Consider the following 13,639-nt stretch of genomic DNA (forward strand, 5'->3'; position numbering starts at 1 on the left):
TGCGAGGGAACATGAAAGGGATGGTCCCGCTTGCATTGTAACTGAAGTTGCCATGTTTGTGTCCATTTTGCAAGCTGTCTTGTTGCATTTCGTTAGCATTGCACTGCATGTTGCATTCCGATAATCGACTGCTTATGTCGCTTCTCCAGTATTGGCAATTTTCATGACCTTGAAAGAGTGCCTGAATTGATCCAACATGACGGCGTTATGGAGGACTGCTTCTGGGGTCAGCCTAGGTACAATCGCACAATCGCGCTTGTTATAAAATTTCACGAAAAACTCGCGTTTGTTTTAACGATGATGGCAGCCGCATGGAAGCCAAACAGTCTCGTTTCTCTGGAGTAGAAAGGCTTAAATGAGTAGTGCAGAAGGAATCTCTATCTGGTATTTAAAAATGTCCAGCATAGGAGAGGTAGACTGTCTGCAGTATACATTTGGTGGCATCAGTGATGGAGACCCTTATACAACAGGTAAGTGGTGAAACAAGAAGCACAATTTTTTTCCATTTAGCACTACTGGTAAGCAAGACCCAGCGATTGTCATGCTGCTTGTGAATGCCATTTTATCACTGCTGCTTTGCAGAAAACGAGCTCGAGTTGTAACTGGTAAAGCTAGCCATATTGTTTTTCAATCTAATAAATTTCATTGTCTCATGTGCTGCTTCAAATGTCAATACTATATATTTCTAATCACGTATACAGGTGGAAAGCAACAACAGAGAGGTCACCCTTTTCTACATATTGTATTCTCGAAACAGTTAACTGCCCTTGGCCTCTCATTTCGTTCGTAAGCAGTATATGAAAGGCATGTAATGAATGTAAAGCTGCTGTGATACCATTCTTTTTGTCCAAATATATTCGATTTTTACCATTTGCCTGTCTGTGCGACTGATTCTGGCGATACGTAGCGAGGGCATTGGGCAATAAGGAAGTGCAAACATAATCAGAATGAAATCAATACGTCGCCCCCTGCTCTCTGTGGGTAACAAAGCACCATATCACCATACACGCATGCCGTAATAAGGCCTGCCATTACAGAGACAGTCATTTGCATGAACTCTTCATGCTTGAAATTACATTTGTACTCATAAATATTAACAAACAGTGCCCCATATTTACATAGGCCCTTCTAGTCTGGGCAAACCATCTTTTTAGAAATACAGGATTGGTGCCTGATAACAACTGCGCTGTAATGGCCCTGCAAGCGTCCCACTGCAGCATAAAAACTCTCTGCTCCCACGCTCTCTCCATATTACTGGCACAAAAAAAACTCACGCAGTGACTTTTTGAGGGTTTTCAAATATCTCTATTGTGTAAGCATCCATGTAACAGTGTTCCTAAAATATATTTTTACAGCAGAACTCTTACAACAGTGTCTGAATGCGCCAGTGAACCATTTATGCAGTGTAGCAAACTGCGGCATTCCACGCGCGCTGGTCCTTCATAGACTAGTTCGCGTCAATGCCGCAGTGTGGCATTTATTTCGAGAAAAATACCACGTAGAAGTACCTGGCCCCCTTACAATGCTTCATGACAGCATTCAATAGGTTCCCTTGTCACGTAAGCATTAAAGGGCAACTCTGGTGTTTTTTGTTAATAAGGATTTTAATGAAACTTTCAGGGTAAGTTCTCCGTAGAGATGTGGTCATTTTGTGGTCATTTGTGCCAAATTTCGCCGCTAGGCAATATCTCGATGCAGTGCACATGAATTTAAAAATTTTACATTTAATCTGACTGTCTCTTCCCTTTCCCTCCTCCTCCCTAAATGTTGAGATGGGAATTTCCCTCTCCGTTTTGCCACCTGCCACAGTTGGCAGGTGGTAGTCATTGAATCATGTTGCCTTGCCTGACACCCTTCCTTATTGGAATTTTATGGAGGACTATGGTATCTGTGCAGGTATTTGGAGGCCTGAATTGGGAACAGTTGGGGATAAGAGTTAATGGAGGATACCTAAATAATCTGCAATTCGCTAATGACATTGCCTTGCTGAGTCGCACTGGAGGTGAACTGCAGATCATAAACAATGAGTTAGACAGGCAGCGCAGAACGATGATTCTAAAAATTAACATGCAGAAAACCAAAGCAATGTTCAGCAGTCTAGCAATGGCATCTACTTAGGGCAGGTAGTGACAGCTGATCCGGATCATGAGAGGGAAGTAACTAGAAGGATAAGAATGGGGTGGAACGCATATGGCGGGTTCTCTCAGATCGTGAATGGCAGTTTACCACTTTCCCTCAAGAGAAAAGTGTGCAACAGCTGTATCTTACCGGTGCTCACCTATGGGGCAGAAGCGTGGAGGCTAAGGAAAAGGATTCAGCTTAAGTTAAGGACAACGCAGCGAGCCGTGGAAAGAAAATTGATATGTGTAGCATTAAGAGACTGGAAGCGGGCAGAGTGGGTGAGGGAACAAACGCGGGTCAGTGACATCCTAGACGAAATCAAGAGAAAGAAATGGGCTTGGGCAGGGCATGTGATGCGAAGGCAAGATAACCGCTGGTCCTTAAGGGTAACGAAGTGGATTCCAAGGGAAGGCAAGCGTAGCAGGGGGCGGCAGAAGGTTAGGTGGGTGGATGAGATTAGGAAGTTTGCAGGCATAAGGTGGGCGCAGCTGTCGAAGGCAGGGTTAATTGGAGATTGGGGAAACACGAGAGAGGCGTTTTCCCTGCAGTGAGTGTAATCAGGCTGATGATGATGGTCATTGAATTTAATTAAATTAATTCTCTAAGTAATTAATGTCTTACAGCTGATGCTGTAGATTCCATGTTAGAATGCAGTGCTAAGTGGCTAAACCAAAGTTATAAGCTTTTGCTGTAAAAACATTCAGTACTTTTCTTACTATTCAAGTGAAGTATTGCAACTGTCTGCATTTGCTACTTTGGGAAAGCTGCCTAAGCCAAATAAAGATAAGTGAAAGAAACTGGTGTTGCTGGAAACTGCACATCAGCGAGTGCCTGATGCTTGCAGTATGATGAAGAAATAAGGCATAGCACTTCACCTGCATATAGATGAACACACACTCTATTTGAATTGCAAATGAAGAGCTATACCTTTTTTTGGCTGCTCTTATAGAAACTCTATTCGACCCCTGCCCATGGAACAAAAAAAAATATCTCCACAACGTTCCGCTTCACTGTACAAAAATGCTACAAAGCGACATAACCGTTATCACCTTTGTAACACATGTGTTGTGTGGGGGAAGTGATGTGGCATGGTTATATGTTGTTCTGACTTCGCACAGAAAGTGCTGGTTGGGTGAAGAGAAACTCATGTCACTGGTTGGAAGATGGTCACGGGGTGTTGTGACCTTGCATCATATTTGATTATGATGATGATGGTGCAAGAGCACCATGGTTAACATGTTTTTGGTCCGCACAAGGTGAAATCAAAGACCTGTTTTTCTAACACTTCGCCCCATAGAAGATGAGCACCAGGCCAGGGGAAGGCTTGCACCGACTGGAAGATCTGTGGAGCACAGGGTATCAAACCTTGCACCTCCCACATACAAGGCGGATGCATAAAACCACTAGGCCACTGCTGTAGTCTTTACAGTGTATATGGCTACTCATGGCAGTGGTGCATGAGTGAGAAATACCGTCATCGAAAAGAAGGAACCTTCCCTAGTGCTGCCAGACTGCCAAAGATCACATAGAAAAGGACGTGATTGATGGAAGCACAAGTGCTGGCTGCAGCCAATGGTGCAAAGTTCAAGCTTCTTGTGCCACTCTTTGCTATGGGGTGAAAGTGAAGGTGCCACAAGGCCCAGGGCATGCTTTAATAAGCACACTCGTGGGGATGGTTGCCTCTGTGGCCACTATGGATTATAGACCTCAAGACTGGCTCTGAGCTGCTTCTACGACACTGCCATGCAATGACAGTGAGCTTGCCTTCCCACATATAGTTGCCTTATGCCAGTGCCCTGTGCAAAGTCTCGCTCACACATGCAACAACAACACCTTGTGTGCACGTGTGTGCAGGAGCGGTCGCTGAGCGTGTTTGACTTCATCCCAACCTACGAGACTCACAAGATGGGCCTTGTGTATGTGGGAGTAGGTCAGGCTGGCAAGGAGCAGTGCATTCTATCCAACACGCACGGGTCAGTGCGCTACACCAAGCTGCTGACGTCGCTCGGCACGCTCGTGCGCCTTTTGGAGGTGGACCCTCGTCGAACGTATGTGGGTGGCCTAGCCTGCTCGGGCGAGGACGGCACCCACTGCCTTTGTTGGCAGGACGACGTCACCCAGGGCAAGCGCTTTTTTCCTTATTTCGGTCCTGCCAGCTCCTTCCTTTGCATGGCTACTGTGGTCCGTTTCTTGGCATGGATGGACAGAAAAAGAGCACTGGGACTCATTGCGATATCCTGGAGTCATGTGGACTGCCACTTTCCTTTTTTCATCCCTTCCTGCGATGATCTGTTTTTCACTTTTTCACTTATCTTTTTGGTTTTGGTCTTTCTAAGAATGCTCACATACTCTTTTACCACTGGCTTCATGGTGCTGCTTTCTTGTGTGCAGTTGCTATGATAAGGATGGCCTATTGCCCCAGGTAGATAGTCATGTACAGGATGTAGCCACTCATAACTGAGGGAATGGCACATTTGTGTTTTTTCATTGTTTTCTGTGCTGCTTTGTGCACTGCTAGCTCACAGGGACTTTGTGATCAGCTACAGCAAGTAGGCAGACTTTTCTAAATAGATGGTCACTTAGAAGGCAGCCTTTCATTATAGGTGGCCTCACTATAACTGAAGTCAGAAGAGAATGAAGTTGTTTGGGCATCTCCACATTTAGCACTTACCTGCTAAAGTAAACAGCAACCTGTTAAAGTGAAGAACTTGATGCATTCCCTGTTGTGCAGTTGTCAAGCAGTTTGAGATGTTGCCTGCAAAGTCTGCAAGGAGCATCAGTACATGTCGGAATGTCATGTCTGATTCCACGTGACTCTTGGCACGCAGTGTGGACAAGGCTGTTTTCGAGACACATCATGCTTAGAACCATCTCTAAAGACTTTAGTCCTTTGCTAACAACTTGCTTTGGTGGCTCAGTGGCCAGTGTGTTAGGCTGCTAAGCAAGAGTTTGCTGAATCTGATGCTAGCTGCAGCAGCCACATTTTGATGGAGGCAAAATGGAAAAGCATCCATGTACTGCTGGATGTCTACTCGTATTAAAGAAACGTGGGGGGAGCACTCCACTACAGCTACTCTCTCTCTCCCTCCTTTCACTGCTTTCTCCCTCACAGCTTGGTTCTGGTGTCCATGAGTGAAACAGTTACTCCTTTGCTTATAACCACCCCGTCTTCCCCAACCCATTTGCTAACAGGTGGATATATGTCTCTTTGTTTGCAGTGTATTTACATCTTACCTTTTGAACTATGTTGTTCTTGGTAGTGTGCTCCCAATCTGTATTGATTGCTGGTACTGCGTGATGACATAACGGTCACATTTTGAAAACTCCAAACCTGGAACAAAGAAAACCATTTTTAATCTAAGGTGCAGATATATCAAAAATATTCTTCAAGGCTATGCAAGTAAAAAAAATTTCATTTTTGGCACTGTTTTGCATCATGTATATAAAGAACTATAAAGGTAAGTTCTAAGGCATATTAGTTCTTAGTGCTGTGATTGGGAATATTATGCAACCTGGCCAAATACCAGGAAAACACTGCACAACACTGACACTATACAATCTGCCGATCATAATATAGGAGGCCACCGTGTTTGCATGCATGCTTGGTTATGCTTCAGGAAATGGAGCTTCTTTTAATCCAGTTCACTGAAATAATGTGTAAAGGAATCAGCCATATTGAATTGATATCCAAACTGGTTTTTCAGTGCTTGCTTTTGCTTCTGTTCTTTATGATAAAGGCATTATTGCTACTATTAAGCTTAATGTTTGCACTAAGCATTTTGGCATACAAATTTCTATTGCAGTGGTGTTCCATGTGGCCACCCTAATGCCCAACGTCGACAGTGACAGACTTCGGGGAAACAAGAAGAGGCACATTGGCAATGATGCTGTTCACATTGTGTACAATGACAGTGGTGAACCCTACGACATGGCTACCATCCGGGTGAGGCTTCTCTCCCGTTTGCGCTTTACTGATAACTATAGCTGGGTGCACAAATCTTTGAAGAAATGATGCCAGAGGGAACGACATTGTGGGCATTGGAAAACTGGCATCACCTCACAACTGGCCATGGTGAACCATCCCATGTCCTTCTCCTGTTTTTATAGAATTTTGTCACTTTTGCCTCACCTTTTTTTTTTTTCACGACAACATCTGTTAATGAAATGTTGGTGCCATTGGCATAGACATCTGCAGAGCAAGGAGGCAAGAAGTGAGGATTGGCAGCTACAATATGGTAGAGGATGAGGCTCCATTGTACAACGCAAGAGGACACGATGTGACGGCTATCTTTGGGTTCCCACATTACACGGCATAGTGTAACTGTTCGTCAGTTTTCTTCCTTCAAACCTCGCTATGCTGCCTTTCCCAAACATTTATTCTCCTCAGCATGTGAAGCTACACAGTGCAGGGAGGAATTTTGTGCTCTACATGCAGGGACAGATTAGTGGGCGACTCTTGGAGGGGGGTTGTTGGTGGGTCATTACTATTTCCACCTTGCATTTCTAGGCCTTTATTCATTAAGGAAAATTGAGTTTTTAATGGTTTTCCCATAGAAAATTTCCCATTAAGGAGAGGGTGAAGTGGCCCTTTTACCTTCAAGCACTTTTAATTGAACACACTTGGAGCTTGGGCTTCACTCTTACAATGTCACTATGTGTAATAAAATTTGAATTTTGCACCGTAGAAAAAGTTTGTGGTGCTTTAGCATTTCTAAGGACGAAATATTGTGCAAAAGCAGGTTTTTGAAGGTGGACACTACTGCCACACACCTGAAAGTGTGATTGAGGTGTCCACTGACCCAGGGAGCCAGTTATGCGCCTTTCCTTTCCTCAAAATCAATGGTCTCCAACATTGTCAATGTCATTACCAATGAACCTGGAGCATGTCTATGGCCTATTTCTCCAGTGCAGGGTTTGTGCCAAAATGTTATCAGTGCAAAAGCAAGCAGGGCACATCTGTCACTACTTCCATGTAGCTCAAAGCACAATTAAGGTGTCCACTGACACAGGTAGCCAGTTATGCGAGTTTCGCTTCCTTTCGCGACTTTTGTTGAAGTTGGTGAAACTGCAATACACAGTCCAAGAATGTGGCAGTTTAACACGTGATCGGCTACGGCAATGGCATATTGCTCTCGTGCAGTGGTCAGCGAAGCTGATCTTTTCGAGGCGTGATCGGCTGTGGCGATAGCATAGTGCTCTCGTGCAGTGGCCAGTGAAGCTGATCTGTTCTTGCCGCCGCTGGTTCGAAACCCAGTCGCAGCAATGTTTATTTTATTTCTGCAGGTATATCTGAAAAGGCTTCAGACGAACATCTCCTTTTTCAGGATCGCTAGTGCAATAGTGCTTTTGCACTAAAACACAAGTGACAATAAGCCTCCCAAGTTTCCCAATATTCCATGAAAAAAAAAAAACAGATTTAAGGATTCTTTGCAAAATTTTGTTGGCAGCCATTTTTTTTAAACAGTTCTTATGGGCATCAGTGGGAACAACAGAAAAATAGTAAAATTACATTACTAATTTACCTTATTTGTGTGAATTAACACGGAAGGGAGGTGGGAATTTGAGACCTCAGAAAAATTTTAAAGGACATATGATTACAATTTATAATGAAATTCCAAACCATTCAGGCCAAAAGGGGGATCCACTACAGGTCCGGTTTCTACCAGAAAAAAAAAGTTATAGTTTGCCAGACTACCCGGAAGGATCGCCATTCTAGTCGCTGAGTGGCTAGTGTATTTGAAAACTGCTTGAGAAGTGAAATTTAGTGATATAAACCTTGCACAGTTTCTTCCTAAGCAAGATGAACAAGGGGAAGATTTCAACGTTCCTGTCTTTCATGGATAGAATGGAAGGCGTGACCTCAATGCTCTTTCATTGCTCCTAAGTATTTGCTTATCACAGTCAACTTTGTTGACACAGAGGGATCATTCAGCTGTTATAGTGTTCTAGTATGAAACAAGCGCCATTCTTTGAGTGAAGAAAGCAGGAAACATTACTTAATGGTGAGGTAAAACAGCCACCTTCAGTTTTAGCAGAAGGACCAGGCCTTTGCAGCATGCAAGGCATGTGGTCAGAAAATGAGCTTGCATTTATTTGTCTTTCATGCATATTATACTTTCCGCAGAATTTTATTAATTCTGCTTCGACAGAATTTAAAATTTTCTGCTGCAGAAAGCTAGGGGCCTTAATTTAGTCTCAAGTTGTGGTGTATATCCTCTTCGTTACAAAAGGGTTAATTGACATGCAAATGGATTTTTATTGATGAGAAATGGTGCCCTGTAAGGCATGCCTTTGTACCTTTCCTGCAGGGAGACTTCCACCGTGTGTGTGTAGTTGTGGAGCCCCTCAAACTAGAGCACAACTTGGTCTCTCTAGTGGGCAAGCCTGGTGAGTGATAAACATGGCTTCTGTCACTGCTACACTGAGCATAAAGGTACAAATTCTGCATGTGGTAAAATGCATTGAATTAAATTGGTTAAGGCACATTTAAGGGCGCTGCAGCAAGTTCATAATCGGATCTGTTTTTCACAATTAGCAAGCTTTCCCTACAGAATGAAAGAATAAATCTCAGAAGTCACTTGTATTAAATACCTAACTAGGTCACGTTTTTCTGAACATACTCTGCAATTTTTATTTCTTACTATAATGACCTGAAATTAGTGATTAAGATTGAGCACAACTGATGTGCAACTGGGCATGATGTAAAAATACTCTTAACTTGCACAGTACAGCTAGCAACAATGTGCAGTTGGCCGCATGTATGTGCAGATTTTCACATTTTGATCCTCTCTTGAGTGGCGCCCATCAAAGCAGGGTTTTTCAAATGTCACAGAGGTGCTGGAGTTGCTGCGACCGCCACCTGAGCCTCAGCTGGTACCTGACAGCAGCCTGGGGGTATATGTGCGCCAGGCAGCCCTGCATGCAAACGTGAGCCACTTTTCTGTTTGCATGTAACCTCATCTGTGCTCTTTGTCATTATTCAATTGCACCTTAAAGTGCTTCAGTTACACCAGTTGCTTAAGAGAAAAATAAAAATAGATATAGTAGTATTCTCATTGGTCCAAAGCTCTGAATTCTGCAGTTACTGTCAGTTCATCTGGGGAAGATAAGCAGCGAATTCTGGTAATGGTGTCTGAGGAGAGAGAGCTTTTATTTTAGGAACACATTTCGATAGAGGTGAAATTCTAGAGGCCCGTGTACTGTGCGATGTCAGTGCACGTTAAAGAACCCCAAATGGTCGAAATTTCCGAAGACCTTCATTACGGCGTCACTCATAGCCTGAGTCGCTTTGGGATGTTAAACCCCGTAAACCAAACCAAACCATTTTAGAAACACAGCCACCGGTGGGGCTTGCGAGACGCAGGTAGCTCTTCCTGGGCAACCTCTTGTGACCGACAATTAATTGAACTGCAACCTGCCATGGTCAGGTTGCCACCTGCCAGGGTATGTTAACATCAGTAGGTCATTTGATCTAGGTGGTTGGTGGACCACCTGCTTTTTCGCTCGCAGCGCTGCCAACAACGATCACGCTGGATTGCCTACAGAACGAGTCTTAAAGCCATTGTGTTAAAAGCTGTCTGCTTTTCAGGTTAAAATTTATATTGTTCATGAACTGCCGTGTTTGGCACACAGTCATCTTGGATAACGGCACCTAAAAGACTGCTTTTTACAGTGTATAGTTCTCACATGTGCTTAAAACATTTCAGGATGCAGTTCTTAATAACATTTGATGGTAAGCATTTTGACATTCTAACTTCCTTTGAATGTTGGGTTCACCTTAGCACTACATCTTGTCTAGAGTCGGGCATAAGATCCTCAATTCTAGTGTTTTATTTAATTTAATCTTATTAACCTAGAGCTTAATAGATTCCCAGCTTGACCTGTGGTGTGCTGTTTCTCTTTGCTTCTTTGCTTGTATTGCTCCATGACATGCGATGGCAAACCTTAACACTACGCTAGAACGGTGCGAGACTGTGAAAACTACTCACAGTGGGGCAAAGAAGCACTTTATGCGCCCCACCCAATGATGACAAAGGTTGCACAAAGCATGAGGCTCTGGCTTCATCCAGGGTGGTATAGTCGCGTGATCACAAACCGACCGAAGCCATGCTGTAGTGGGGCCTGTGCCACTGACTGCTGTCGCTTATGAAATCACGATTTTTATGTACTTCCCTTTTCATCATTGCCAATGTAGGAAGGGATGTGTGCTATTTTCGATGTTTCTGTCTGCAGGTGGCATGCACTAGCTTGCACCGGTCTCAGGCTGGTAGCACCTATGTCAACAACTGGCATGAGCGGTTGCGGCACCTCGAGCGGCTACGGTTACGGCTGCTGAAGTGCAGCGGCGAGCAGCCACCCGATGACTTGGCCGCTCTCTGAGTCTTCAAATAAAACCTTTAGTGTATTTGCAGCTGACCGTGGTTTGAGACTTATTTTGCCAAAGTGTCATCTTCCTCCGATGTAACAGAAGAGCGCTGCAGCTAAAATTGAGCATTCAATTCCAGCTGCAGCAGCCAAATTTTGAAGACGGTGAGATGAAAATCAACTGCATACGCAGAAATCTGTGCAAGTTAAAGAAATCTAGGTGGTCAAAATTAAACCAGAGTCCTCCACTACTGCACACATCTAATTGCACAGTGTTGCTTTTTGGCACCTAAACATCTGTAATTGCCAAATTGTGAATGCAGCATTATGATGTGTTGTTGACAAATGAAATATGAGCAGCGCTGTATAGTACCCGTACTGTAAATAGTTAAGTGGTGGCATGGCTACTTCCAGGTAATGAGTCGTACATCACAGCTGTTAAGCGACTGCTTTATTGTTTGACTGGCATCAACCAAAGTCTTCCTTTCTTGTAATTTTGCATTACAACTGTTTTCAATAATACAGAGCAACTCTGGAATGTTGGAGAATGTCCAGCTTGTATTCCATCACCAAAATTTCACTTGTGCAGCCAATCTAGCGAAATGCAACGAAAATCGTTTCTAAACAGGAAGAGAGCCGATTTGGCATCAGCGTTAAAATTTGTCTTTATACCAGGGAAGTAATATTTGATTGAAGGGCAGTTTTGCATTATCAGTTATATTTGACTGCCTTTTATAGCACTGGCATTGGCAAAGCAACTTCTTGCCCATGACCACTCCTTTGCTGGTTAAGAAACCCTAGCCCGACTACCATGGCAGCGCCTCTGAAGACGCAAGGGTATGCCTTTAAGGAGTGTGTGCGTTCGAAGCCACAGCCATTGCAATGCTTTTAATGCTGTAGCATTTAGGTTATTGTGATGTTTCCAGTTCCTTCGTAACGAAATTCCCCGATTGGTCGAGAGGGGTCATGTGAACTTGTGACCTCGCAATCTGCCCTGGTAGGCAACCTTGATTGGTTGAAAGAGGTCACATGATTTTGTGACATCAATCTTCCCATTGTAGCAGATGGACCCTCAAAATTTGGAAGTTCGCTCATCCACCAAAATTTTAAAGGACCCCAGACCGGTTACAACCAGAGTTTTGACAGGAGAATCGCAAGAACATTACACAGCTCATTATAGACTCCATAGCAGGCAATCAAAAGGCTGTTGCATTTTCTTCCTTTAGAATGTGGTTAAGAAGGCCCCCAGTTTTTTTAATTTTATCTGTACAAGCCAGCTTAGAGTGACTGGTGAACCTTCTGTAACAGGGCACAGCCACAAACCATGCTAGCAGGTGGTGTAGACGGTCAGAGTGAAAAGGTTCAGTTTGGGAGGAGCCTTTGAGGTTTGTAATATCAAAATCAATAGTAGTGAAGTATCTTTACAACTGCTAAAAAACAATTTTTTTTAAGCCATCGTAACTCTTGGTTACATTCACTGGTTACATTCACTGCTGAAGCGTGGCAAGCAGAAAAAGTATTTTTAAGATTGTACATGTTCAGAAGTCTTATTTTTATTTTAGTAAGAGACTGTCTTTCAGTGTCCGATATATATTCCATGCAATGCTGTGGAGACTGAAACATTCTGTCCAGTCAGCAACCGGGTGGGGGGGCAACAGGCCACTGCGTTATCAGGGAAATGTGTGAAAGTGTAATCCCAGCAGAGTAAAGGGTATATCTGCATCTGTGGAAGAAATAGCATGCAGTCAAACTGCATATGTTCCCCAAATGAAGGTATGCTACATTTTTTGCATATATAAGGAGATACTGTAATAAAGGAGCAATTACTCATTGGCATCCACTCAAGTGAAGCGGTGGTCCTGGGTTCGAACCCTAGACCAGGATGAATTTTTCTTTAAGTGCGAAGTTTCTGAGAAAGCTGTATAGCTTTTCTTTGTAATCATATGGCTGCGCTTAGGTGGATGCCAATGAGTAATTACTCCCTTATTACAAATCTAATCCACCACGTCAGGAGAGCGTTTTGCTCTGTGGCTCTTCGAAGTGTTAGTCGAAGCTTCTCTCAGGTGGTTCAACAAATACCGTAGAACAGCTGGTGAGCCCAGCTCCACATAATAGAGTGGGAACAAGGGTAGTACATGTGATTTTGTTCAGGGCTGCTACACAACTGTTTTTGCTTCAGCGGCCTTTAATCGGAGCTTCGGCTATACCCAAACTAGAGTGGTTGTGATCGATGTGCCGTAATATATACCATAACCAGGTGCCATAATAGCTGATATGTCTGTCGGCAGAGTCGCCTGCCATGGTGGCTCAGTGGCTTTGGCGTTCAGCTGCTGATCCCAGCCACAGTGGTCATATTTCCATGGAGGTGAAATGCAAAAATACCCACGCAACGTGCAATGTCAGCACATGTGAAAGAACCCCAAGTAGTCTAAATTAATCCCGAGCCCTCCACTACGGCATCCCTCATAGCTCACATGACAAACCCCACAACTGACAATTATTTTTGTCAACAGAGTGGCCATCTCTACCTGTGGCAGGGGTGATGATGTTACATGCATTGCTGAGAACGCAGTATGCTCGTCACCTGAACAAATGAAGTATGTGTATATACTATAAAGGCTTTACTTAACCCAGTCTTTTAAAACTTTGCTGTACATGTCTGCTTACATATAGCATGACTGGCCCCTTTTGCACATTTTCTGCAAAGCTGACTGTCCTTGAGAGATACACAAGTAAAGCAACATCCATTCCCCATCACATGATCTCAAAGCTGGAAGCTCCAAATTCCAACGTGCAAGTAATTGCTATTTGTTTTTTGCACCCGTGCTCCTGGTGGGAGACTCCTTGGCTAAAAGTTGACCAGGCCCACTGCCAAGCACGCACTGCAAATTCTAACAGCATTTATGCAATTTTTGAGTTGTGTATTGACGCGACTAATACCAAGCATGCACACCTGCAAGCCTGTGGCCATGGGTGCACACATCAGTAAATGTCCACAACTTCTGATTGCCTTTTAGCAGAATGGTGTGAGGCTGAGGTGCCAAGATATGTAGGTGTGCTCTGCAGTAATAAATGCTCACTTTCATGTACCGCACAAATGCAATATCATAATCTTTCTCGGATGCTGTACTACCTGTTTGAATGAACAGTCGGC

At 43.8% G+C, this 13,639-nt stretch overlaps 1 protein-coding gene across 2 annotated transcripts in view; it reads left to right on the forward strand.

The window, feature by feature from the left end:
• The window catches only part of gig (TSC complex subunit tuberin), a 51,005-nt gene extending 40,469 nt beyond the window's left edge, over positions 1-10,536 (forward strand). For both annotated transcript variants that reach the window (XM_077662975.1, XM_077662974.1), the window contains 5 exons: positions 3,976-4,243; positions 5,925-6,064; positions 8,430-8,508; positions 8,954-9,048; positions 10,354-10,536. In XM_077662975.1, coding sequence (XP_077519101.1) covers positions 3,976-4,243; positions 5,925-6,064; positions 8,430-8,508; positions 8,954-9,048; positions 10,354-10,500 — 729 coding nt within the window. In that variant the 3' untranslated portion in view covers positions 10,501-10,536. The remainder of the gene's footprint in view (positions 1-3,975; positions 4,244-5,924; positions 6,065-8,429; positions 8,509-8,953; positions 9,049-10,353) is intronic.
• Positions 10,537-13,639: the final 3,103 nt, after the last annotated feature.

This window comes from Amblyomma americanum, chromosome 4, assembly GCF_052857255.1.
Source record: "Amblyomma americanum isolate KBUSLIRL-KWMA chromosome 4, ASM5285725v1, whole genome shotgun sequence".
In the NCBI taxonomy this organism is placed as follows: domain Eukaryota; kingdom Metazoa; phylum Arthropoda; class Arachnida; order Ixodida; family Ixodidae; genus Amblyomma; species Amblyomma americanum.